General features: G+C 49.3%; 2 protein-coding genes across 2 annotated transcripts in view; both read left to right on the top strand.

Moving 5' to 3' along the window:
* The first annotated feature begins 6061 nt into the window (after positions 1 to 6061).
* Positions 6062 to 6942, top strand: LOC144119910 (beta-1,3-galactosyltransferase 5-like). The gene is made up of 2 exons (XM_077652415.1): positions 6062 to 6733; positions 6895 to 6942. The coding sequence occupies exons 1-2, from the start codon at positions 6062 to 6064 to the stop codon at positions 6940 to 6942; spliced, it is 720 nt and encodes a 239-aa protein (XP_077508541.1).
* A 1250-nt stretch (positions 6943 to 8192) lies between these two features.
* Positions 8193 to 27938, top strand: part of LOC144121637 (3 beta-hydroxysteroid dehydrogenase type 7-like) — a 49831-nt gene continuing 30085 nt past the window's right edge. The window contains exon 1 of the mRNA XM_077654944.1: positions 8193 to 8274. Coding sequence (XP_077511070.1) covers positions 8258 to 8274 — 17 coding nt within the window. The 5' untranslated portion in view covers positions 8193 to 8257. The remainder of the gene's footprint in view (positions 8275 to 27938) is intronic.

Below are 27938 nucleotides of genomic sequence, written 5' to 3'. Positions count from 1 at the left end.
ACATTGATGAGCTAGGAAGACAGGGAGAGATAATTATATTAGGCGACATGAATACACACATAGAAGACCTGGATGGGTACACGGATTCGACAGGAAGCATGCTGCAGGACATGTGTGACAGGCATGATTTAATTGTATGCAACAGCACCGAGAAGTGTGAAGGGCTCATAACATGGGAGGCAGGGAGTCTGCACTCGACGATAGATTATGCACTAATGTCACAGAGGATGTATAATAGATTAGGGGTAATGAACATAGATGAAGATGGTTCCAGAAGTCTAGGTAGTGACCACAAGCGTATCAAGTTGAGCTTCAGAAGAAAAAGCAATGTAGGACTGAAGCGAGATGAATAATCAGAGGGGAATTTTTACTCAGAAAAGCAATTGGAAGCAGCAGCCAATCAAATCGAGAAAGTAATTTTTGAGAATAGTGAAAGAGAATGGACTTATACCAAATTAACTCGATTGCTGGAGCTAGAGCTAGCTAAGGTGCGAGTAAAGCTAGAAGGGAAAAGATACATACCCAAGAGTTGGTGGGATGAGGAGGTCAAGAGGGCAATAGAGAAACGTCAGGAAGCGTCCAGGGAACATAGATATTCCAAGAAGAGGGGGGCACCAAAATCCGAAGTAGACAGAAAATGGGATACCTTCATAAAGCGTAGAAGGGACGCATATCCTATTTGATTAATGAGAAAATTAGAAGAAAGGGTGCCCAATGGATGTCAAAAGTAAATAAAAAGGATAGAAAAGCAGCCCAAAAATTCTGGAAGCATCTAAATGCAATGACTAATAAGACTAGGCTAGAACAAAGGTTTATTGTTACAGATGAGGGTATTCGACTAGAAGGGGATGAAGCAACAAAACACATAGGAACAAGGATGACGGAAAAATTTACAGCAAAGCACGTGGTACATAATTTATCGAAGGAGGATAGACCGGTTACAGCAATAGCTTCACTTGAGCAAGGAGAGTGGGAAAGGGCAGAGAAGAAGGTTCCTAGTGGCACATCAACAGGACCAGATGATATCCCGATTATGTTGATAAAGAAGTTAGGACCAAAATCCAAGCAAACATTAATACAGGTAGTGAACAAAATGATAGTGGATGAGAAAGTCCCCGATGAATGGCGATTAAGTAGAATGAACATGATATATAAGGGAAAGGGGGACAAAGCAGACGTGAGTAACTATCGTCCCATAACAGTGACATCTGTGGTTTACAGGGTGGTGATGCAGATTATAAAGGATAGACTGCAGGCTTGGGTGGAGAACGAGGGGGTGTTAGGGGAACTACAGAATGGGTTCCAGAAACAAAGGAGGTTGGAGGACAATCTATTTTCATTGACATATATTTGGAGGACAATCTATTTTCATTGACACGGTGTATAGAAATTGTGCAAAAGGAACACAGGCCCTTATGGCTAGCATTTCTGGATATTAGGGGAGCCTATGACAACGTTACACAGGAGCATTTGTAGGACATGCTGGGCACATTGGATGTGGAAAATGGAGCAATTAATCTTTTAAAAGATATTGTGACGAAGAAGACGACGAACTGCGCAGTGGCGCGGGCAGGAGCGCTCGCGCTAGGCCGGCAGCCATTAAATCATCTCATCTCCATCGATCATCGTGTCTCTTTCTTCGGCTGGCCGCCACGTAACATTTGGTGTGAGGTGCTGGGGTCCCTTCATCGCCATCCTGGTCCCGGAGCTTCGGCGTCCTGCGCCTGCCGTGGTCGTCGGCCGTGTGTGCCTGGTCCGCACCGCCCGGCTGTGCCCAGCCCGCCAGACCTGAACCGACCTCGCCGCGCACCCCAGCCCCGTCCACCGCCCCGACCACAAGACACGACGAACTGACCACGTTGCCGCGACCGGAATGACCCGACCGACCCGAGACGCTGCCCACACGTGAGGACACCGCCCCCCTCCTGCCTCTGCCGTTCGGTGCGTCCAGGGGCCTCGGCCGTCGGCTCCTGGCAACCTGCGGCCCGGATGCTTCGTGGACCGGGACTCATTCGCCGATCGTCTCATTCACCGTGGCGGCAAGCCCTTCACCTCCTTCTTCTGTATCCAACCATTTTACAAGCCCATCGTCATCTGCAGCATTTCATCTTCAGTGCCGATCTTCTCGTTCGCGATCGGGACGATCGCTCGGTGGCCCCGAGTAGTGTGACGAAGAAGACGACGAACTGCGCAGTGGCGCGGGCAGGAGCGCTCGCGCTAGGCCGGCAGCCATTAAATCATCTCATCTCCATCGATCATCGTGTCTCTTTCTTCGGCTGGCCGCCACGTAACAATATATATAGAAGTAACAGAGTGCTCATAAAATGGGGAAAAATGTATCAGGGCCTGTAGAAATACAGCGGGGGCTTAGGCAAGGATGTCCTCTGTGCCCTTTGTTGTTCATGTTGTACCTGCAAGGGTTGGAGACCAAGCTAGAGGGGAGCGGACTAGGCTTCAACGTATCTTTTTTCAAGCAAGGGGAATGGATTAAACAGACATTACCGGGACTAATATACGCGGACGATATAGTGATAATGGATGACAAGAAGGAAGACCTGCAGAAGTTGTTAGACATATGCAGTACAGAGGGAGATAGATTAGGCTTCAATTATAGTAAGGAAAAATCTGCAGTCATGATATTTAATGAAGAGGGCGGCGAGCATAGAATACAGAAGTTCGTGCTAAAAGTAGTGAATGAGTACAAGTATCTTGGGGTGTGGATAAATAACAGTGCTGAGTATCTGACAGAGCATGAAAAATATGTAATGAATAAAGCTAGTAGGAATGCAGCTGTCATGAAAAATATGGCACTGTGGAATTACAATAGGCATGAGGTGGTAAGAGGGATCTGGAAAGGGGTGATGGTCCCTAGCCCGACCTTCGGTAATGCGGTCCTATGTATGAGGCCAGATGTTCAAGCAAGGCTAGAAATTAAACAACGGGGAGTAGGGAGGTTAGCTTTGGGAGCACATGGAAATACACCAAATCAGGGGGTACAGGGTGATATGGGATGGGCGTCTTTCGAGAGCAGAGAGGCTAGCTGTAAGATAGCACTTGAGGAACGATTGAGAAAAATGGAGGAAAAGCAGTGGGCTAGGAAAGTTTTCAGATACCTGTATATAAAGAATGTTGACACAAAATGGAGAAAGCGAACTAGAAAATTGACAAGCAAATATTTGGACAGCAGTAAGGGGGCAAATCAGCAATTATCGGTTAATAAAAAGGTTAAAGAAACAGAGAGAGCTCTGTGGAAAACAGGGATGCTGACGAAATCGGCACTGGGAACATACCGGACCTTTAAACAGGAAATTGTCAAAGAAAATATCTATGATAATTGTAGGGGAAGCTCTTTGTTGTTTGAGGCCAGGACTGGAGTTTTGCGGACTAAGACGTATAGAGTCAGGTACCATAAGATAGACACTTTGTGCATTGCGTGCGGAGAGGAGGAGGAAACGGTTGAACACTTGATACTTTTCTGTAAAGGGCTTCACCCTACAGTGGAAAGCAGCGGGGCTGACTTACCCAAGGCATTGGAGTTTAGGGATAGTGAAGGGAAAGTGGATTTTAAGAGGTTAGAAGTAACCAAGCGAAGGTTATCTGATTGGTGGCTAAAAGCAAGACAGGAGTAAAATTTCATAAGACATGGCTAGGTGGCTTGAGCCACCGCCCGATTTAAAGAGTTCAACCGTATCCATCTATCCATCCATCCTGTACTCACCGGAGCACAAGTAGGCGCAGTCACGCGCTTGGGAGTTGTTTCTTGGTCATAGTTGTGTGTTGTGCTTGCTTTAAAAGATTTAGCGTCGTGCTCAGAACATTTTTCGTGTCCCAAGAACCTGCAAGGCAGGATGCATCCTGGATAGATTGCGAGAGAGTTCCATAAAGGAAAAAAAAATGCCAGGTCGCCGTCACTGCATGGCCTTCGGGTATTGATTTCAAGCACTCTATAACTGCTAGCTTACTCCACAGGAAAGCTGAAATATAAGTACTTGGTGACATCTGAGCTTTGCCATGACCCACTAGAGAACGTTTTCGGCATTGTAAGACAATCATTAGCACCCTCACCAACGCAGTTTTTAGTCATAGTTCGAACCTGACCGCGGCGGCTGCGTTTTTGTGGAGGCAGAACGTTAAGATGCCCGTGTGCTGTGCGATGTCAGTGCAAGTGAAAGATCCCCAGGTGGTTGTGGGCTGCCTTTTGTTTTCACCTCACACCCGCAATGTGCTATATCATCCAAGGCAAATAAACTGCTCATTCATTCGATCCTTATTATGGACAAGAACATTTTTGCTTTCGTCTTTATATGCTTTTGCACTGTCCCCGAGCAGCTCAAGCCTTCACTGTGTGACTCCGCTGTAATCTTTGCGAGATAAGTTCCTTTCAAGTTCTTGAGGTTTCTCATTACTGAGTGCCTTTTTAAGTAGTAATGAAAGTATGTACCATCATCATCATCATATTGAGTTAAGGCTGATGATGATGGTAATTAGATGATTTTCTCATGTGCTGCACATATCACGATGCGAACAGGTGGATCCTGCAAACACTGACTAGGCATCACGTCACCAGTGGGAACGCTTCGGGCTTGAATTTTAGTCAGTATTGCGCACACCGGCCTGCAACTCATGACATCACGGAGCGAGCACTATGGCCCCTAGAGATTAGTCAGTGTTGGTCCTCCTCGCTTCCCTCAAGAGGGCGAGGGTGCCACATTGCTCTCTGCTGATGTTGATGACCTCGTCCAGGGTTTGACGGAATGCAGTTTGTTCAGGTGGTAGCATATTAGAAAAAATCTTCGGTCGCTAGCAATGTCAGAAGCGTTAGCTGATGTTTCAAAATGCGTAGGGATGCTTGTTCAGAAAGAAAAGCCGGTGGTGAGAGCTGAAGTTTACCTACATTTAACTGACAGGTGTAATAATTTTGCATCATCATTATCATCATCATCATCACCTTTATCATCAGCCTGACTACACCAATTGCAGGGCAAACGCCTCTGCCATGTCTCTACAATTAACCCTGCTTTTTGCCAGCTGCCCCCATTGTATCGCCGCAAACTTCTTAATCTCACCCGCCCACCTTATTTGCATAAGCTAGATGAAACTTTTCCTTTGCTCTGTTCGGGTATTCGGCGTCATCCGTATTGTCAAGGGCTCCAGGTGCCGCCGCGCGAGGAATATGTCTTTAGATATCAGAGATTTCCACGTCATCCCAAGCGATTATATGCCCTGCTTTTTGCTCGTGTTTTGCCACAGGACTTTAGGCCGTGCGATTTTTGTTGACACAGCTATAGTGATCTTTAAGCTTCCTCGGTGCCCCGCCCCTGTATTCCCGATGCAGACAAAATAAGAATCATCGCAGGGTATCTTGTAAACGATAGGAAAGAATTTGAAACGAGGCAGAACATCTTTTATATTAATAAAATGCCCTCGAAATTTACTATTCCGCGCGCGGGCTACATGCATTTTTTGTGCGCGGTTCGCTTCATTTGTTTGTCGTTTTTTTGACATTCTTTTCTGCCATTGTCATTCCGGACTAATCTACGAACCAAGAGTCCTACAAATCAGCTTTTGTGCTTTGTGCACGCCTCTGCCATCGGAAATAAACCGTACTATGCTGGTCAGCGAAAACAAACGTTCGCGAAGAGTTACTATGACGACGATGAAAGATTCGCTTGGCGTCCATAATAACTTGTTCAATCGGCAGAGTGGCCATATCCGTTGCTTGACCTGCCTTACTGTGTCGCTCTTGCGCGCCTTCCGCTAAAGACTAACAAGGCGAATGGTTTTTTCTTGTCCAGGAAGTCAGAAAGAGAAGCCGGCTGGCGCCCGTCAACTGAAGATGCCGCTGAGTACGCCTGTTTTAATTCGTCAGCGACAGAAACCACAATGGTGGGTGTTTGTCGTTTGGGTTCTTGAGGCGGCAGCGATAGTCTTTTTCATTGCATTTACCACAAGTGAATCCGGGCATGGGCGTCTCCGACAAGCAGATACAGCTGCAACAGCCACGGCTGCAACCACTGCAGCTGCTAAAACAACGAGGCCAAGCTTCAACGAGTCGTCGTCGATGGAAAAGAACTTCACCGAATGGACTGGCACGTCGGCGTGCCGTCGCCCCAACCTCCGGATCCTCTACTTCGTGTATACGGCTCCAAAGAACGTTAAAAAACGCGCGTGGTTACGCAAGACCATAGGCGACCCGCAGCTTGAGAACTTCGTCAATTCTACCACTGTCTTCTTCGTCGGCATTGCGCCGGACCCGAACGAACGCCGACTCGTCGAGGAAGAGGCCTCTCAAGAAGGAGACGTGGTTGTGCTGAATTTCATGGACACCTACCGCAACCTGTCGCTGAAATTCATTCATGGGACCAAGTGGGTAACGGAAAACTGCGTCCTCAACTCGACCACGACGATAGTCAAGATGGACGACGATGTCCTGGTGAACGTGTTCGCCCTGTCGTCCTACGTGGGAAGCTCGGCGATGCGGCAGAACGGAATTCACTGCCACTTGCTCAGCAAGGTGGCTCCCCAAAGGGAGCCAAAGTCGAAGTGGTACGTCACCAAGGATGAGTACCCGCTGGACGAGTACCCAGCGTACTGTGTCGGTGCAGCCTTCATGATGCAGCCCGCGGTGTTAACCAGACTCTACGAAGCTTCGATGCATGTTCCAATCTTTTGGGTGGAAGACGTGTACATCACTGGAATCCTGGCATCATTGATGAAAGTCGACATTGTGGACGTAAGGCGGCATTTTGGCTTGCGCGTTGCCAAAGGAACGACGGCTGTGGGAACCACAATGCTCTTTATGCACACGGGCCTTCCAAACCACATTAGCGACAAAGTGGGCGAACTGTGGCGGAGTATTCTGAGGGCGAATCACACCCTGGGCAACCGCTACAGGTGGAGGGCGAAGATGTGCCACCGGGAGACACTTCCCGGGTTGACTGACTGGGTTGTTAACCGAACTGCCAATGCTAAATTTTTCGATATATAATGCAATGATGCTCATTTGATGCATCCATTAATTACTTGAAAACAAGGCTCACCGTTCCCGCAGCATGGTCTACATTGGCACGCAGAAGGCATGTTAGAATCCATTTTGCACAGTGTGCCTTATTTTGCTCGGAATTCATGCGCCTTCTCAACGTTAGCGTGCATGGCAGCCACTGCAGTTGCCCTCTTGCCGTAACCTTTCACGTCATGTAATGTAAATATTTTACCCCTTTTTAATTATACCGATAATCTTGTAAATTGCTCACCAGTAGGAGAGGTTCTTGATTCTGTTTTATTTTAAACCAAGAAGAATTTTAGTGAAATAAAGCCTTGCCGATTTGCAATGCAAATTGCACCAAATTAATTTTGATCGACTACATTTTTTTAATTCGGTGCTCGATGCGGCCGAATCATTCCATGAGCCTGGCTGCTTATTGATACTGAAAGCAGCACGGTACGGGTGAACTTGATGAGAGGCGAAGCTGACACCAATCACTTAAGGCAGGACTTTGCTCTGATGGATACTGATATGAGACGTCATTTCTCGGACTTAAAGGGACACTGATAGGAAATCTTAACCGAAATATGATTATAGTTTACATATATGCATCCCGCAAGAAATTCTACTGGCTTTTTTTCTGCTCGAAAATGTGACTCCATTGCTGAAAATTGTTAATGAAAACTTCGACTGATTTTTCCATTTGCACCCCCGACTCCCTCAGGAGTCTTTGCGTCGTTTCTGTGTAGTGTGAAACTCCGAGGTTTAAGCGAATCAAAAATCACGAATAATAATGAAGTAACTTACAGCTAAATGAACCCCAAAATTTAGAAGAAAAAAGAACTGCGCTGTTTGCAACGTCACAGAACTACTTCTCCCAATTGATGCCAACATTATGTTGTTCGTAACGCGCGCTTCCAAAGACTGTGTGTCTGATTAACGGCAGTCTGCCCGGGAACGCGGTTCTCCCGAACCTCCTCACCCGCGCGCTGTCTATCGCCTGCATGAAGTAAAGCATGTAAACGTGGAAATAGGACGTGCGCCCACGCTAGCACGAAAGGAGGCCTTATGGGCGATACAGCGACGCTTCTTCTCACACACGCCCTGCCTTACCCGATAAGATTAGCCGCCCTATCTGGCTCAATGGCTGTTGTTGCGATCAGAGACGGCGCGAGTTGTACAAACTGCATTGAAAACAGCGCCGAAAGAAAACCCCAACAAGTGCTGCAGAACGGAATAAGTATCAGCAGTGAACCAGAAGCTTCGGCAGCTATGGACGAGAACGACAGGTGAGGAATATGAACACCTAAAAAGGGCTTGCGTTTTGCTGCAAGCGCTTCTGTTTATGCAGTTTACGTTATTTTTTAGAGCCGTCATTGTGAACCAACGTGCCTGGAGAAATTTTTATTTCCCGGCATACTGGCTTCGAGTGCATTGCGTGCACTCCCCTGGCAGCATTACATGCGTGATGCACTGATCATGCTCAGGAGAGCCCGTTAGGTACATGAGGGGACAAGTGCTATCTGAAGAGATGTCATTTAGACATTTTTAAGCACAAAGCAGACCATGATTCGTGCGTGCAATATTGGTTTGGACTTTCCGGCTTTTATGTTTTTAAAAAAACGGCGGAATTGTTCCTTGCTAATTTGGGAATGCGGTCTAAGTTTTTTTCGAGGAATATTATTTTCAACAGATGAAATATTTTTGTCGATGATATAATGTGGCATTCCTCCACGCTCTAAACTCAGTTAAAGATTATCTTGACCTTTTTCCTACCACGAGTAGTGGATTTACCAGTAATTAAAGAACAGATTATCGTTTACAGATCTGTGCTTGCAGAAGAAAATGCTATCGCCAACAAACATATAATAGTCGTAAAATAACGGAACCGTCAGACAAAAAGGCAAGCGGTATTTTATTTCCATAAACAGAGTTAACATGTTACGGTTAGTTTGTCGCGTTTGGTTGATCGAGCGAGCCAGCGATCGAACTATCGCTATACCAAAGCGGTAGCCAGACCCTGACGTCTTTTCGTGACGAATATGCAGGGTTTCACGTCAGTGTAGTTATGGGCAGTGGAGTGCGTGATGATAGCTAACAAGCAACGCTATGATAGCTCCAGCCAGGAGGTGGAACCTCCCGGTGCGGTAACCTTAGAACGCAAAACTGCATTTATTAATCCAACGGCAACACCACCTCACTGCGCCCCTGATTTTTTTACCTTATTATGCGAAGAATTAGGTGGTTATGTCCCGTGTTTCGTGTCAGCAAAACTTTCCCCGCACGATTACTTCAATCTGTTAATATAAATTTGGAGAAGTTTTTGTGTTAGATAGCGCGGGATGAGATCTTGCTGGGGGAAATATTTGATTGACGAATCATAATTAGTTATTAATTACACTTCGACGACACTATAGCCACGGACGTCGACATAGCACCTGAACGTCAAAACTAAAATAAATGCAGAGAAAAAAAAGCAATAAATACAAGAAAAATTATAAATGAAAAAGGAATTAAAAAGAAAAGTAGAAATAGAAATAAATAAAATAGATCACGTACTGGCGTCGTGGAAAAAACCTGCCTTCTAGAAAGTTCCATGCTTTCGCATCCCTCCACGTAAGCAGACATAGTGCATGGCCTCAGAACTTTTTCGTTTTCGTGTAACTCCTATTAAATTTCCAGTTACGTGGGGCGTGCATACCAAGGATACTGACCTTTTTGGCTTCGAACTGTGTTTGCAAAATTTAATTCGGTGTACTTTTTTGTGCTTCTGGGCTTTTCGGTTTGAACCGAAAGCTCCGACTCATACCTATAATCCAGAGTAGACACAGACGTGAGGCACATTGAGCCTACAGAGCACACGATGACTCAAAAGTGCACTTTTTATTCTAATAAACACCATCTGATTACGCTTGGAACTGGAAAAAGAACTTAGATAGCTAATACACAAAGTGGTAATGCGGAAATGCAGCGCTCACTGGCTTGCGATAATGACTACGCACACAACGGTGCTACTGAGGTGAGATGAAAGCCGGTGAAATGATTCTGCTCATTACCAAGAATTCGTCTCTAGTTGAGCAGGAACGGCAGATTGGGCGAGTTGGTAGTTATCTATGATTACTAAAGAACAGTGCTACCAGACAAGAGACAAAGAACCGCTGCGGTGGCCCAGTGGTTATGGCGCTCGGCTGCTGACCAGAAAGGCGGGGGTTCGATCCCAGCCGCGGCGGTCCGGTTTCGATGGAGGCAAAATTCTAGAGGCCCGTGTACTGTGTGATGTCAGTGCACTTTAAGAGAACCCGAGGTGGTCGAAAGAATTCCGGAGCCCTTCACTACGCCGTCCCCAATAGCCTGAGTCGCTTTGGGGCATTAAACCACCGTAAACCAAGCCAAATGAGACAAAGAAGAAAAGACACACGCTGCGGTCAACTTGCAACTGCGTTTATTGGAAAATTGTTCATCCGTTTTAAACTGATATCTCAAGCATACGCGCATGTACAGTTGTCATTCAGCTGCACTTGTCACTACTGCCTCGGGATCGCGCGTGTGAAATAAAGAAAGGAGGACTAGTGTGGAAGATAGGCTGTAAAATAAAACATGAACATAAGTTTGTCCCATGCATGTTAGATGCGGTCTACCAGATCCCCTTGTCTTGCGGCCCTCTTTATATAGGGCAGACTGGCTGGTTTATAATTTAAGGCTTTTAGAGCGCTAGAGCTCGTTAGTAAAGAAATCAGCTATCTGAAAAAGCACTGTTTGACTTGCAAGTGCATACCATGTTTGGTTGATTCTAAAAATTTTGTATGTTCACAATCATTCCTGCATAAGAAGAGTGGAAGCGGCTTTCCATAGTTCAAGAAAAGCAAATGCGTGTGTTAGTTTTCCTTAGGCTTGTCATCTAAGTAAATGAGCTTGCTAAATAGGGAAGAGCAGTCTGTGATAATCACACGCGGACCATGGAGGCACATTTAATAGATACAAGTGCATCGTGTTGACACTGCGCATGCGCGCATGCCTGAGATTTCGCTTTGAAACAGATGCACAATTTTGCAGTAAACGCAGTCTTAAGTTCAGCGCAGTGTGCGTCTTTTCTTCTTTGTCTCGTGTCCGGTAGCACTGCTTTTAAATAAATATGGTTCTGGTTTCCTCGCGTTGTCATCAACCGTGACGTAAGAAAGAAGGAAAGAGAATGACTTAGTAGATACTATTGCAGAGCTATGATCCACTAGGCTTAGCGGCACTGGTGGGGCGCGGTTCCAAGTTCCTGGTAATGTAGATGCCACTCAGTGAGTCCTCTGCCAGGTGGGCTTCTTCTCAAGATTGGACACTGGGCTTTCATTTGGCGGCGATGTTCCGTTTGGTTTTGGCTGGCATGGCTGGGTCTTGTGCACGTCTATACGCTTTTGCCCGTGGTCATGCAGGCGAGCTTCTTGCTCATCCGTAGTTATGCTGAACAGCATTGGTCTCTGTGCGCTCCGCGCGGTTATAGTGCAGCTGCTTCGGCATCCCGCTATGTGCGCTGCTCCTGCCATCGACTTCGCTTTCTGCTCCTCCCCACTATGACGTCCTTTCAACGGCCGCGCGATCATCACCTGATGTTCCTACGGCATGACATCATGAGTGCCTGAATGGTGACGTCATACCAGCTGCGGTCCGGCTCGGGCAATCTCTCCATAAGTCCTCAGCTGAGAAGGCCATCATAAACCGTAAATCGTAAGGAATGCAGCTCACGCACTGAACTACAAAACACGGAGAAAAAAGCCCACTACTTATCACAGATGATAAAAGGCAAAAACCGCAGCAACGGTCCATGAGCCTGAATTACAGTATTGCTTAACTTAGGAAACCGCTGGTCACAATTCATATCGCTGAACTGATTTCGTTGGGGCGGCATTGCTTGCGGGATTGTCTCCTTGGCAGCGTTACTCCGAGTAAACTTCGAGTGAGCTTTCAGTTCGCGTTTACCGCTGGTTTCGTCCATTATCCTTCTTGTCCTATCTCTGCATGTCCTGTCGCGTGCCTGTTGCATAACGAGCTAGCACAAAATTGCATCTTGCTATCAAGTAAACTCAAACATCGTAACAAGGGTTACTTCTTAAGCGTGCTATTCTTTCTCACATTTCTCTCAGACGCTCCTGGGCAACGCTGTGTGATAATTACCAGGAATTGTGGACAAGCGTTTCTAGTTTCCTTGACTGTCGCCACGTGGCGAACATGACTTTCAGCGTTCAAAAATGGCGCGTTGACACCATCCGCGGCGTTAAGAAGAAACAGGACAACTGAGTGGCTGCAGAAAAGAATGCGATAGGCCGCTAGGCTTAGCGGCACTGTTTGGATGCGGTTGCGGCCAAATTCCTGGTAATAATGGAGGCTAGATGGGACATCAGGGACGTGCTTGGAGCTGGCTAAGTAAAAGCTTCAGATCCAGAGCCAATCAACGTTTCAGGCCTGGTGCTGTGGGCTGAGAATTCAGCGATGCTAATCAACGCTGGAGTGCTGCATAGGCTAGGGCCGGCCCTAAAGACCGGGCCGGGCTGAAAAATCCATTGTTTCGGATTTTTCCGGATGACAGTGGAGGATAAGAAAAATGGTAGAGATGCCTTTTCAAATTTCTGCAAAAATAGCTCTCGGTACTCCCAGTACAGGATCCCTCCTTGGTATTAGGATCAGAAAGCATGATCGATTTCCTCAAAATTACGTCGCTTGTGGCATGGCTCCCAATAGACGTGAAGGACATGTATGATGGAATCCCGCAAAGTTCCGCACTGGAGTGTATAGAAGAGTGCATTGAACAGTACGAATATGAAGCAAAAGTTTATCTCCAAAAGAAGGCATCAGCGTCGGGTCCTTTCATGCCAAGGTGTTAGCTCAGATTTGTTCATGGTCAGCTGCAACTTATGAACACCATGCACTGCCGGCTTTCTTCATGCTTCGATCCTTCTGTTAGTCTTTCAGGGTGCTCAAACTGAATCTCTTCGGGCTGCCATTTCTGCCTTTCCATCTGCTAGTCTTTCTCCCCCTGTCAAATGTGGAACAGGGCGCCGTATTTCGCACGGCATGTACCTGATGTTCAGGGCACCCGATGCACAAGAGCACCAGGCAGGCGGTGGCCAGCGTGTGTGAATCCCAAGTTGTGCGGGAGGCAGTACGAGGCGCCGACGCGGGGATCCACTGTGTGGGACTTCTGCCCCACACAATCTTGGAGGACGATGCCGCGTTTGAGAGTGTCAGCGTGCTGGGTAACTGCATTATTCGAAATAGAATCATTGCAGACTTTGGCTGGGGCATTTGATAGGTTTGCGCATGGTCAAAGCGAACTTGCTCGGCTGCCGAGTAAGTGCTTTCAATCTTGGGGAGCGGGGCGCGTCGCAGCTCGCCTGCTCACGACCGGAACTGAGAATGCGAGTTTCCTAGAGTCGTAGCTTGGAACTATTTGCAGGGTAGCCAACGGGTTATGTGGGTCACCGAAAAATAGCAGTAGAGTTGTGGGGTGGTAAAGCTCTTCAAGAAGGACAGGCCGAGTTTGCGGGTGAGTACTTGGGTGACAGCGGCGCAAGAACAGCCCCAGAAGTGTGGTCGTAGAGACAGATTTATTTTGTGGACTGATAGACAGCTGAATTCCGAAGTGGGACCCTTGTCCATGTGTACATTTAGTCACAACGGTATACACCCCACATCTCGCAGGCTAAAGCCCCAACTCGATGGGCACATCCTACGCGTACGCGCAGAGCGCCTGTGCGCCCAGCGCCGCGTCGCGACGGGCGTCGCAAGTGGTGTGCACCTCCATAGCCTGTCGCTGACTCGCGCTCGTGCACGCACTAGCACGTTGTTGCTAGACCTCATTGATTGGAACTGGCCAAAACAGTTAGACTGCCACTTGAAATCTTTAGATTTTGAAAGTAGCAAGGCAAGTTATGTAATATATAAACTGAACTGCAGTTTTAATAGTAGCTTTTCATTCAAACTGGCACGTATTTCAGTGCTTATCGCGGAGAGATTTCCACCGCTTCTGAATGTGGTGAACGTTCTCTGCGTGATTGAAACATGAGGAATCTTAAGAACATTACAATCATGAAGTGCTCGTCATGAGCAATGTGCCTGCTTACCTTCACATGGTGTTCCCGGCATTATTTCCGCCGCCACCTCCTTCCAGGACGCTGCCGTAACGAGCTTAATTTTGTGGTGTTTGTGGCTGGCAAGCCACAGCGAGCGGCGCCTCTCAACAGCAGCGATTAATTTTTCATTGCTTATTAGGTATGACATGTTTGCGCAGGAAGCTGTCGCAGCTCGTTGACTAAAAAAAAAAATCAGTCGGCGCGCCACGGAGGCTCATTCCGGATATAGCGGGAACTGTGCCCTCTCATTGGCCACAAACCAGCGAGCCACTTCCGGCGCGTGCGCCAGCGCGCCGCCAGGGCCGAAAATATCTGACATGAACAGATATCTAGCAACTATAGTGTACTAGAATACTAGTTCACTATACTAGTATTCTTCACTATACTAGTATAGTTCACTATACTAGTATACTAGTATATTCACTATACTAGTATTCTAGTTCACTATACTAGCAACGCGCGCGCCTGTGCGCGCGTCTCGCTTTGCGCATGCGCAGACAGGATCCAGCGTACGCCCGTGCGCGTAGGCGCTCAGCCGGTACGCGTAGGAGGCGTCCATCGAGTTGGGGCTTAACTTTCGTTGGCGGCTGACTGTGTGTTAGTAGTTAAAATAGAAAAGCGGGGGATCAGGTCGCACTCCTTTATTGCTAAATGTTGTTACCTGATGAAGAATGCATTTGGAATAATTTATACTGACGGGACAACCATACAGTGTACGGAGTACCTTGAAGAGAGCAGCGCCGTTATGAGCGCACCAAATTTTACGTTAGAAGTGCTTCATAACCAGAGTACCTGGAAAAATTTCAAAATATCAACATATCAAATGTATACACGAAACGTGGTCGGCGCGTGCTTGGAAGGGAGCGTGCAGTGCCTTGTATTCCACGGAAGTGTGTCCGTCATCAAGGGCGCAGAGTCTTCAGGCAGCAAGTTTTCTCATGAGGGAACATACGCAGAAACCAACGCCCGGTCAGTAAGCATCATTTGCGAGGCCAGCGGACGCCTTCTTAGGGATGGCGAGTCTTCTTGGAATGGCACTGCTTTCCACAAAACCTTGGAAATGAAGCCAGTCGCCTTGAGCTTTTACAGTGCTTGCTCTTAAGGCGCAAATTGTGGGCAAAGGCGTGTTTCACGTCTCCGATGGCAACTAGTTTCCGCAATCAGGAGACTACTCCGAGCACATATTTGGTGCCTCTGGTATCGTGCTTCGTCGTAATCACATGACGCGCGTGGTGACAGCAAGACGGCGCCAAACGCCTCAAAACGCCGCTCAAGATAACGTCCTAAAATAATTGCCTGGCGCGGCATCCTGCGTGCCTGCGCAATACCAGCAGCATCACTTATGATGAAGGTAGCATATAATTTGCGTTGCGAGGGGGTCATGGATGTAGCCGAGGAGGAGCGTCATGTTCTCAACGCTGTACTTATACGGAAAGGGAGGGGGGGAGGCCAAGAGCCACAAACGAGCGGCGGGTCGAAGATAGGACGAATGCTCTCTGCGCGCTGACCGCAAATGCTCTGCACGACGAGATGCTCGAGTAGTATTGATATACGGTGTTAAACGCCCCGAGACAGCACATGCGGAATAAAGGATAGGCATATGCCTCGGATTACCACGTTGTGCCTCGAACAAAGGCACGATTGAGGAATCTCGTGCGTGCCCGATATCGATCTTCCAGTCACACGAACCACTTCGTGTATATTTACGCCCGCTTACACGGCACTGCTATCACCCGCTGACGAAGATTTTTGATGAGCGACCGGACAGCAGTTTTGCACGTGCACTGCGCTTCCATCGATCGGAATTGCCATCACACTATGCCCTGCCGCATCATTCCTTGCAGCCACCATGGGTGATGGCTCAGCCTTCAGTATGACTGCATGTCCCTGGCATAATCCAGAAATCTGCTATGCCGGTTAGGGGACTGAAGCAACTTGCTCTTGACACGGATGACTCTGCGTCACCAAAGGCATCAACAGCAGCTTTCGAAATCCCCTCTCAGCAGACGAGCCGCAGATTCATTTTAGGACACAAGTCTACTTCAACCGCTGCAGAGCTTGCGGGCCTTCGGGAAGCGATTCGCCACAGCTGCGGAGAACCGCCTCAGGAGTGCTGCATTTGCACTGACTGTAAACCTGCGCTACAAATTTTGGGATGCTTCCTACGCCACACCGCCTACCAAGCTCTGGCTCTTGATATCATTAGTCTCCTGTCATTTGCTCAGGAAAAAAAGCCACCGTATAGTGTTCCAGTGGATCCCTGGACACTGCGGACTCGATGGAAATGAGACAGCCGACGCTGAAGCAAGGAGCGCCTTCAGCAGAGGCCTGCGTACAGCTGTGCCGTTCACCACTTGTCTCCTTTTGGAATCAATGAGGAGTGCTACCGCTAGGTACTGGGCTCTGCCAGACACTCGACACATACGCTTTAAACGGCTAGATCCGGCAATGACCTTTTCTGTTCCTCGCGGAATATCACGCCCTATTGCATGCGTAATCCACAGATTACGTTTAAACGTCGCCTTCACGCGCAAATACTTGCACTTAATAGGACAAGCGGTCTCCCCGGACTGTACCACATGCGGCGTGCAAGAGACTATAGAACATGTTTTAGTGGTGTGTCCAGCATATATACGTGAAAGACTCATGCTTGCATCTGTTTTGAAGTCTATAGACACAAATCCCCTCTCGAGGATTTGATCCTCGGTGCTTGGCCAGATAGTTTGAAAACTGTACAGGCAACGCGAGCGCTCTCGCACTTTTTAAGCGACACGGACCTTGCTCGCGTTTGTGACGTTAGAAAGTATGCCTTTTCTTTGTTTATTTTATTTTTTATGTATTTTTCATCTGCCTCCTCCCATCATCATCACCCCCCCTCGTGACCCTCTTTTTTCTCCTCTTCCCGTTCCCCAGTGCAGAGTAGCAGGCCAGATATTTTTCAGGTCAACCTCTCTGCCTTTCAAGTCAATAAACCCTCTCTTCTTCTTCTTGACTCCACATCCTAGCGTTCTGTAGCCGAGCACAAGAACTGCCAGCCTATTTCGACGAGTCGTGCAAAAAATAATGTCGACCGAAAGGCGTAATATAATCTTTGCGTTAAGATTGGTTCTGAGCTTTTTTTTTTCTCTCGACACGAGAGAACGTTTGCCTCAGACTAGTTAATATCAACGCTGTGTAAGCATTGCAAGAAAGCTCTTTGTCAACTCACTAAAAAAAGCCAAATAAAATCGTGTATTATGCTCATTCCGAAGATAAAATAGCGACATTGGAGGCCCGAACTTTAGCGTTTACGCCCTGGCGACGGAGGAGCGTTCAAGGCGTACAGCAGACGAGCTTTACGTAGGCAGTCTGTATAGTTAACAATTGATAATTGTTTATATGCTACTTCTACGTGCGTGCCGCCGTGGTGGCTGAGTGGTTATGGCGCTTATCTGCTTACCCGAAAGACGCGGGTTTGATCCCGGCCGCGGCGGTCGCATTTCGACGAAGACGAGACGTGAGAGGCCCGTGTACAGTGCGATATCAGTGTACGTTAAAGAACCCCAGGTGGTCGAAATTTCCGGAGCCCTTCACTGCGGCACCCTTAATAGGGCGCTTTGTGACGTTATACCCCATAAACCCAAAGACTATTTCGACGTGGGATACTGTAACAAAACAAGCACACCCTAAGGACGGACCTTCTATTTCTTTGATTATCTTATCTGAAAAAAGGCTCCGCGCTTGTGGTGGCAGCCGCGCCAATCCTAACCATTGTCCTGGGGCCTCTGGGCCTGTTCATGAGGATCAATCAGTCCAATCTCAACGACTAACCCTCAGCTGGTAACCACAGCAGCGCCAGCTGGAAGACAGTCACTACAATAAAGCGTGTCCACTAAACCGAAACTATGGTTCTTCGTCGCGGGATGAATATTTTCCTAGCACCGCACCGCTGCAGAATGCTATTTTCTAAGCCGCCGAACTGACGTCAGCGGAAGCGAAGGATGTGTGTATTTTTGCGCATACGATCATTTCGAAACAATGTCGCGTCGAAAAGTAAGCAAGTGTTAGGCGATGGCAAGTTACTCGACATTCAAAGATTTCCTTTTTAGCGAGCAAGACATTCGGTGCACTTACAAGTGACAGATAACGGAGACGCTTAGCGGGGAGTCGAATAAGGCCTCTTGCTGTATCGACGCAGCTACGTATATCGGGCTGAAAGTGCTTCCTCTTGGCTTTGCCTTTCTCCTCAAACGTCGTCTCACAGGTCTACAACGACTCCACTACCATACGAGAAAGTACTTTGGTCGAGAGTGTTACTGCGCTGGCCTTGTACTCGGCATCTGGACTTAATGCCAGTGCGGCGTTTCATTCACTTGCTGCCCGTGACGAGACGTAAGGACAATGCCCGTCTGGTGTCGTCCTCAATTCGCCGGCTCGACCATCTTCCTTCTAGCTTTTCCAACACGCAAATGGAACGCACCGTTGGAAGACAATTCACGCGTCCCTCATCCGCATCACGGGGCAGCCGGTCCCTGTGGCATAGAACCAGACGCTACACATCGCATCCAGCCAACCACAGGCCTAACACACTGAATTTCCGCTCACCCTTCGGACCCACCGCCGCCGCCCTTCCTTGCGTCAACCGCCCGTCCCCTTGCACCACATCGCCACGGTGCCTCCCCTACTCGCGCACTCTTCGTATAGTGCCGTTCATCCTGCTTCCCCGCTCACTCTGTTGGTCACTTCGCGTGCTATGATACCTCCAGGGTCCCACCTTCACCGCCCTCAATCAAGCATAACGCTTGTTGTCTCAAAGCTGACAGACTTAATCCGTGTTACATCGCATCAGGAAGGCAGGAATACCGGTACACCACAATTCTCATCGCTGTAGGTTTTTTGCCCTCGCTGTGGTTTCGCCATAACGCTTCAGAAGGTGCTCCGCAAAAGCTTCCAGCGACATGACGGTGCTCCCCTTGCTGCAAGCTCCTTGACACATGCAAGCGCCTTGTCATGCGTCGGCTTGCGGATGCGCACTCGGATACGGCTCACATGTACACTGATGGCGGTCTCACTGGCGACAAAGCTTGAATGGCGTGGGTTTGCACGAAAACCTCACACAAATTACTGTGCCGCACTGCTCACGAATTCTTGCACACAGCTTCTATTTGCAGCATATGGGAGCCAAAGCGATCTGATCAATGTGGTGTAGGTGTGCCGACTGCAACCCTTAGGATAGGGTGTATCAATATCATAATGGACCTTGTAATGGCTCGGACCTCGACGTGTGAATAAATTGCTACTCCCTTTCCTTTGCAGCGGCCTTTGACTTACTCTTTACAATAAAATGCTCTCTATCAGTCTGCATGTTTTGTCGTGAAATGTGGAAAGTCGGTTTCAGGAGGTGATTTAGCAATCCTATTTCTATGAAGCCGTTAAAATTGTTCTTGTAGCTCGTTGAGAGAAAATTGAGGTTACATGCTTCCTGTGAGGAAAAGAGCTGCGGCGCGTGCACCCATGACGCAATGTCGGCGATGCCCAAAGACCGGTGACGCTTCTCTTGCTGAGCGTATCGAGAGCTTTGCGCGGTCAGTACCACTCGAGCATGGAAGAGGTTCACTTCTTCGACACTAGGAGGCACTGGAACACAATTCATTCATTTATTTACTCACCAATATCCCTCAAGAGAAAAGTGTACAACAGCCTTATCTTCCCGGTGCTCACCTACGGGGCCGAAAAGTGGAGCCTAACGAACAGGGTTCAACTTAAGTTTAGCGCAGCGAACTGCGGAAACAAAAATGATAGGTGCAACGTTAAGAGACCGGAAGAGGGCAGAGTGGGTGGTAGAACAGTCACGGTGTAATGACATCCTATTCGAAATCAAGAGGAAGAATTGGGCTTGGGCATGAAAAGCGAAGGTAAGATAACCGCTGGTCCCTAAGGGTAACTGAGTGGATTCCAACGGAAGGGGACGGTAACAGGGGGCGGCAAAAGGTTAGGTGGGCGTATGCGATTAAGAAGTTTGCGCGGACAGACCGGCCGCAGCTGGTACAGGACAGGGTCAGTTGGAGGGATATGGGAGATGCATTTGTCCTGCAGCTGGCTTAATTACGCTCATAATGGGGATGATGACTGTTAGCCTCTTACATAAAGATTTCTACTTGAAAAATGCATGTTCACTGGAATCAGCATTAAACAATGAACGTTGACACAACGGAATAGAATGCATTGAGATGGGTCGATATTCATTATAGGAACATTTTCAGGATGGTTAAAGACCTGTTGGAAATGCACACCTAGAATGGTTGTTTAAAAAAGTGCTGGTAGATAAGGAATGAACAAGGACATGGGGCAAAGAGTTCGATTCATGAATTACATATAAAGTGAAAAACGGAATCTGGCGATGTGAAACATACATTGTTTTAGGTGTTTATTGTGTTTGTGCCTGGGAGTTTGTGACAGTGATAGAGATATATACTTGCTACTTTCGTTTTACAACAAGTTGTAGTAGAAATATTGAACGCATAACTTAGCCCGCATGCTAATTGTGGTTAAACCAGCCAAAAACAAAAAAATTCTGAAGGTGATGTGCGAGTATTCTACATTTGATAAATAGATCTGGCTGCTTTGCTCTGAATACTTTCAGCACCAGTCATGCGTGTGTTTTTACATGAGAACCAAGATGCTTCGCCGCCCTCGAGCAATGGTTGAAGTAGTGAGCGATATGGGAGGAGCTTTTTGCCTGGGAAGGCGGCTTTTAGCGTCCGCTTCAAGGAACAGTGAGTAAGGGGCTTTGCTAGTAACATATGAGACCTGTTACCCGCTCACGTTCTTAGTAAGTCAGAATAAGAAATTTTTTAGTAGTCAGTCAGTTGATGAGTACAGATCGATATGCAGAAGGAGGTCCCATAGTCGACGACTGAGAGGGGACCTCCTGTGCAGAATAACTTTGTGATGAACAAAACAATGCGCTTCATTTTAGTAATGGAAGGTGATAATTGGAACATAATACATACAATGGGACATACTGAACATGAATATTGAAAAATGGTCGAAGCTACTTGTTAAGTAATGGCTTTTGGGTGCTGTTATAGTGTCTTGTTAAAATTAAGTAGTGCACAGAGGGCAAAATGCTTGTTTAGAACACTTTCTGGGCGTGTTTCGGGCTGAGCACGTGATATCTAGCTGTAGCATTTGGCTAAAAATTTTCTGGATGTAAGCATGTGCAGTTATACTCATGGGAGCAGTTGAGGAGGGCAGTCTCTCAGACCTCTCGGGAAGGGGAAGGGGGGAAGTGGGGATCTTGAGTACGTGCCCACACCATGTGAAAGACATCACAGGTCTCCCCACAGTGCGGACATCGCCCATTCGTGTTAGGATCGTAATGTTTGATGATTGCAGGGCAGAGCAGAGTACCTGTCTGCAGGCGCCTTAAAGTTCGCTCCTCGCACATTAGAAGCAGAATTACGTTTTTCGTACGAAAAAATGCACAAAGTGACACTTCTGATGCGCAACAATTAAGCGCTCTGAAAGGGGACACAAAAAGATCAGGGGAAGCAGTTCACGGCGGGCGACACAAAACGGCGAGCAGGACAGCGGGCAGCACCGACGGCCAGTCCAAACAGCCAAACGATCTCGTGAAGCGCGGCGAAACTTCGTCTTTCACCGGCGCCTCGTCTTCATCGGCGCTTGGGCAATGATCTGCCTATGCGGCATCAGGCGCGGCCGTCATGGTTCGCTACAACTGCACAGGGAACGAAGAGGAGCCATCCTGGCGATCTATGGCGAGGACAAAAGGAGCGGGTCGTAGTAGGTCTTCAGGCGGCTGACGTGGACGGTTTCTCGGCCGCGATGGCGCAAGTCCGAAGAGGGGTTGAGCGGCTAGACGATGTAATTCACAGGCGACGTTTGCTGGACGACCCGATAAGGGCCGTGGTATTCTGTACGGAATTTTGATGAAAATCCTGGTGGTGTGCCTGGAACCCAGAGCCAAACTAGGGATCTTATCGGAAAAACGTTTTTCCTGTTATCGTTGTCGTGACGATGCTTTTGGCGGGATGCCGAGGTAAAAGAGCGCGCCAACTGGCGGCATTCCTCCGCATGCTTTGCGACTTCGGAGAGGGGCGCCCACTCGGAGGCGTCAGAAGTATATGGCAAGATGGTATCCATCGTGGACGACGGCCCACGCCCATACAGCAGGAAGAAAGGGGTAAAACCGGTGGTTGACTGCGTGGCGGTGTTGTACGCGTACGTCACGAAAGGAAGGACAGCGTCTCAGTTGGTCTGATACGCTGCGACGTACATCGTGAGCATGTCTCCGAGAGTACGATTCATTCGCTCGGTCAGTCCGTTAGTTTGGGGATGGTAGGCAGTGGTGGTCCGATGTACGATGCGACATTTGGTAAGCAGAGCTTCAATGACGTGGGAAAGGAAGACGCGGCCTCTGTCACTTAGGATCTCGCGCGGCGCGCAAAGGCGAAGAACAAAATGATGCAGCAGGAAAATCGCAACTTCGCGGGCAGTAGCAACAGGACGGGCGGCTGTCTCGGCATACCGAGTGAGGTGGTCGACGCCGACGATAATCCAGCGGTTCCCACAGACCGTACAGGAAAGCGGGTCGTAAAGGTCAACGCCAACGCGGTGGAAGGAACGTGCCGGGCAAGGGAGTGGTTGCAATGGGCCGGTCACTCGAGGAGCGGAGGTATTCCGCCGCTGACAGGCGATGCACGATCGGACGTATTTCCGGACATAGGTGTACATGCCGCGCTAATAGTAGCGCTGAGAAAGCCTTTTGAATGTTTTCAGCACACCAGTGTGCGCACACTGAGGGTCGGTGTGGTAAGATGCGCAAATTTGAGATCGTAAATGGCGGGGAATCGCGAGAAGCCACCGCCGACCATCAGGCGTGTAGTTGCGGCGGTATAGAGGGCTGTCCCGGAGGGCAAAGTGCGGAGCTTGACGCCGTAATGTTGTTGAAGGCGCAACGTTTTGTGACTATGACACGGCGTCTATTAGGGATGCAAGCCACGGGTCTTTCCGCTGCTCCGCAGGCATATCAGCGATGGTAAGACACGAAAGCATGGGATTTCTCGCCGAGGAGCAGGCAGCGTCGCTGGGAATGGGAGACCGAGACAAAGCATCGGCGTCCATGTGCTTACGGCCAGAACGGTAGATGACGCGAATGTCAAACTCTTGAAGACGAAGAGCTCATTGAGCGAGGCGACCGGATGGACCTTTAATAGACGATAACCAGCAGAGCGCATAGTGGTCCGTGACGACGTCAAAGCGGCGACCGTACAGATAGGGCCGGAATTTCGTTAGTGCCCATACAATAGCTAAACATTCCTTCTCTGTGACAGAATAGTTGGATTCAGCTTTGGTGAGCACGCAACTCGCATACGCAACTACGTATTCTTCAAACCAATCTTTTCGCTGAGCCAAGACAGCTCCGAGGCCAACGCCACTCGCATCCGTATGGACCTCATAGATGCTGTTGGGTAAAAGTGTCGGAGTATTGGCGGCGAAGTCAAAAGATGGCGCAGTGTAGTGAACGCTTCGTCGCACTCGGCCCACCAGCGAGACATGTCATTGTTTCCGCCAAGTAGCTTCGTGAGTGGCGCAATGATCAACGGGAAATTGCGTACGAAGCGCCGGAAATAAGAACACAAACCTATGAAGCTTCGAAGCTGCTTGAGCGACAGAGGTTTAGGAAATTGCGCAACAGAACGGAGCTTGGCCGGGTCAGGGAGAATGCCGTCCTTGGAGACGATGTGCCCCAAGATGATCAACTTCCGAGCGGCGAAATGGCACTTCTTGAGATTCAGCTGCAGGCCGGCCTAAGTCAGGCAAGTCAAAACCTGTCGTAAGCGTGCGAGGTGCGTAGTGAAATCGGTGGAAAAGACAACAATGCCGTCCAAGTAGCAGAGACATATCTGTCACTTGAACTTCCGCAAGATGTTATCTATCATTTTTTGGAATGTGGCGGGCGCGTTGCACAGACCGAACGACATCACAGTGAACTCGTAGAGGCCGTCGGGTGTAACAAATGCTGTCTTTTCTCTGTCAGGTGCAGCCATCAATACTTGTCAGTAGCCGGAAAGCAGGTCAAGGGAAGAAAAGTACTCAGCGCCTTGGAGGCAATCAAGAGCGCTGTCGATTCGGGGAAGAGGGTAATTGTCCTTGCGGGTAATTTTGTTGAGGCGGCGGTAGTCGACACAAAATCGGATTGAGCCATCTTTCTTCTTTAAAAGTACCACCGGCGAAGATCAAGGGCTGTGAGACGGACGGATGACACCACGGTGTAGCATGTCCTCAACTTGTTCACTAATCACGCGGCGCTCTGCTGCCGACACAGGATATGGCCGCTGTCGAAAAGGCGGGTGAAAACCAGTCTCTATGCGATGAGCTACGGTGGAAGTCCGGCCTAGAGGAGTGTGGGCGACGTCGAAAGCGGAGCGACACGTGTGCAGAAGGGCTGAGAGCTGCGTCCGGTGGACGAAAGGAAGAGCGTCGCCGATGGCTGCTTGGAAAGCGGCATCGGGCAATGGATCAGGTGTCGAATCGGAATGAAGAGCGTTGATGGAGGAACGGCGGGAGGTAACGGGGGCATCCAGGTCAGACAGAATGTGGGCAGGTTGAATTGAACTAGGAGATTCGCAACGTAGCAGGATAAGCGGGCAAGAAGATGGATTGTTGATAAGCATCTTCGTGTGACCTCCGTGAACATCGAGAACAGCAGACGGCAGCGTCAGGTTTTTGCGGTGGACCAAGAAAGAAGACGGCGTAAATAAAACAGCGACGGCCGGCGTGGCAGGGCACGAGAGGGATACAAGCGCTGAGGCCCCCGGAGCGATATGGACGTCTTCAGTAACGGCGAGCTTCTGCGGACACATGAAATGGAGGTTGTCGGCCAGTTCGACGCACAATGCAGAAAATGCTACCTCAGCGCGGGCGCAATCGATCACGGCGTTATTTTTTTGACAGGAAGTCCCACCCGAGAATCACGTAGTGGGAACAAGACGGCAAGACCAAGAATTCGACACTGTACAAAATGTCAGCGATGACAACTCGCACTGTGCATGTGGCCAAAGGTGCGATCCTCTCTTCGGATGCAGTGCGAAGCGACAAACCAGAAAATGGCATCGTCACTTTCCGTAGGCGACGGCAAGTCTCTCATCAATCACTGACACAGCAACACCCGTATCGACAAGCGCGGACACAGACAGACCGCCGACAGACGCCACTAGAATGTTCCTGGGAGAAGGATGAGGCCATGAACTGTTCGAAGAGCACGCAGTTCTTGCCTCTGGAACTGCGGAACTTAGTTTCCCTCGTCAGCGGACGTAGGGTGACGGCGCATAGGCGACAGTGAACGGCGACGTGGGGACGGGGATCGACGGGTCGTATATGGACGCTGGTTGCTGGCGTAGGCTTCCGGAGGTGGAGCAGCCCGAAGAAGCTGGGGTGAGCCGGCAGAAGGCGCAAACGCTGGAGGGGCGACCATGCGGCGACGACCGTGGTGGGCCACGTGGCCGGGGAACTGCACGAAAAGCATATAGGACGATTGTCCGGTGTGCGCCAAGGGTTGTAATGTGGCGAAGAGGGAGGATAAAGCGGTGCCGCTGGTGGGAGCGGTGCCGGACGCAGGACAGGCGGACTGGGTGAAAACGCCACAGGCAGAGGCCGCGCAGCCACGGCGGCGTACGTCGAGGGCGCCGCCACAGGAGTGGGGGGCTAAAATGGGCCGCGGCTTCAGCGTACGACAAAGGAGGGACGGAAGGAACTTCAAGCAAGGTAGGAAGAGCCTCGGCGACTTGTTCTCGGATGACGCCCTGAACCGAAGGAACAAGAGGAGAGGGAGCGTCAGGACTCGGGTGGACGAGAGAGAGCTGACGAGCAACTTCTTCGCGAACAAACTGCTTTATCTGGGGTAACAGTGGCGAGTGGTCGGAGTCAGACGTCAAAGCCCCCAGAGGCTCCGGGTGCGAGAGTGGAGAGCGAGTGAGAAGACGGCCCTTGCGTAGTTCGTCGTACATTTGGCATTGGACAAGGACGTCGACGATGGTTGCTGCACTTTTGGCCAGAAGCATCTGAAACGCGTCGTCGTTGATGCCCTTCAGGATGTGATCGATCTTGGCGCGCTCCGGCATCAAAGAATCCACACGCCTACACAGGTCCACCACATCCTCAATGTAGCTGTGAAATTTTCACCAGGTAGCTGAGCCCGAGCACGTAGGCGTTGCTCGGCGCGCAACTTGCGCACCGCAGGCCGGCCGAAGACGTCGGCGAAATTATGCTTGAAGGCGGACCACGATGTGATGTCAGCCTCGTGGTTGCGGTACCACAGATTCGCAACGTCCGTAAGATAGAAGATGACGTTGCTTAGTTTGAGGGCATTGTAACATTTGTTATGGGTGCTTACCCGCTCGTACGAGGCTAAGCAATCCTCGACGTCATGGTCCCCGGTTCCACTGAATACAGCAGGATCGCGCTGGCGCAGACGACGGTCGGCGGCAGTGCGGCAGAAGTGGGGCTGGAATCTTTGGGCATGGTGATGACCGGAAGCGTACGACTTCGAAGCTGCAGGGCGTCAACAAATCCGCACCTCGACCATATGAAAGGGGGCTTGTACACAAATAGGTCAGGGGAAAGGGTTCACGGTGGGCGACACAAAACGGCGAGCAGGACAGCGGGCAGCGCCGACGGCCAATCCAAACAACCAAACGATCTCGTGCAGCGTGGCGAAACTTCGTCTTTCACCGGCGCCTCGTCTTCATCGGAGCTTGGGCAATGATCTGCCTATGCAGCATCAGGCGCGGCCGTCATGGTTCGCTACAACTCACGCATTACTGCGCTTTCAACTCACAAGATAACTCGCCAACTAAGTCGTCACAACCTGAAAGATCATTCTAGGAAAACGACCACCCCCCCCCCAAAAAAAAAAAAAACAACCGCAGCGGCAAACAGTTGCTCCAGAAAATTTTTCCCATGGAAATAGACTTCACAACCTTCCGGAATGAAAATGTCATGACTAAACATGTAGCCGCATACGAAATATGAAGCGAGAGAGAAAGCATCTGTCATAAAGAAAGAGAGATCCTCTATAAGCTTAAACAAAAACTCGGCTCCTTTTAGTTTCAACAGCATAGAAAACAAATAAGACTCTCCTTGTGATAACAGGGTGGGTGATGACGTCTGTCAACTGCGAACCAGCGAGTACGTTCAAATACATCGGCGTTTGTGCTGTCTATAATGCTCATAATTTAGGGACCAACCACACCATGTTGCAAGTCGAGACGAACACATTGCGAACGGTTGTTATAACGGCAGCGAAAGATTGATGCCTCATTCTCAATCAATCGCTTATCGACAAAGCCTCATTGCTTGCACTGCTGCACAGCGAACCTTCGACGCCTTCTGCTGACTACAGTCAAAGCCTAGGCAGGCGAATGTTTTCCTCTCATATACGGTCCGAGAAAGTGAAGCTCGATGGCATCCCGCTTATAAGGACACGGATGATTGCGCTTTTTATATTTCGCCATCGGTTGAAGCCGCGTGGTATGTTGCCCGTTGTCGGTTGCGTCCTTGTGGCTTTGACATTACTCTTTTTTATCAAATGCAGTACTCGTGTAGCCTGGCACGAGTGTCTCCGTCAAGTCGAGATAGCTGCGGCTACCACGGCTGCAAATACTACAGTGGCACCGACTCCAGCGGCAAATACCACGGAAACAAGCTTCAGCGAGTCGTAATCACCGATGGAGGAGAACTTCACGAAATGGACTGCCACGCTGCAGTGTCATTGCCCCGGCCTCCGGATTCTCTACTTTCTGCACACGGCACCGAAAAACGTAAAAAAGCGCGCC

The sequence above is a fragment of the Amblyomma americanum genome, chromosome 2 (genome assembly GCF_052857255.1).
Source record: "Amblyomma americanum isolate KBUSLIRL-KWMA chromosome 2, ASM5285725v1, whole genome shotgun sequence".
NCBI lineage: Eukaryota > Metazoa > Arthropoda > Arachnida > Ixodida > Ixodidae > Amblyomma > Amblyomma americanum.
Note: the sequence above shows the minus strand (reverse complement) of the source record. Positions and strands in the feature narration are given on the sequence as shown.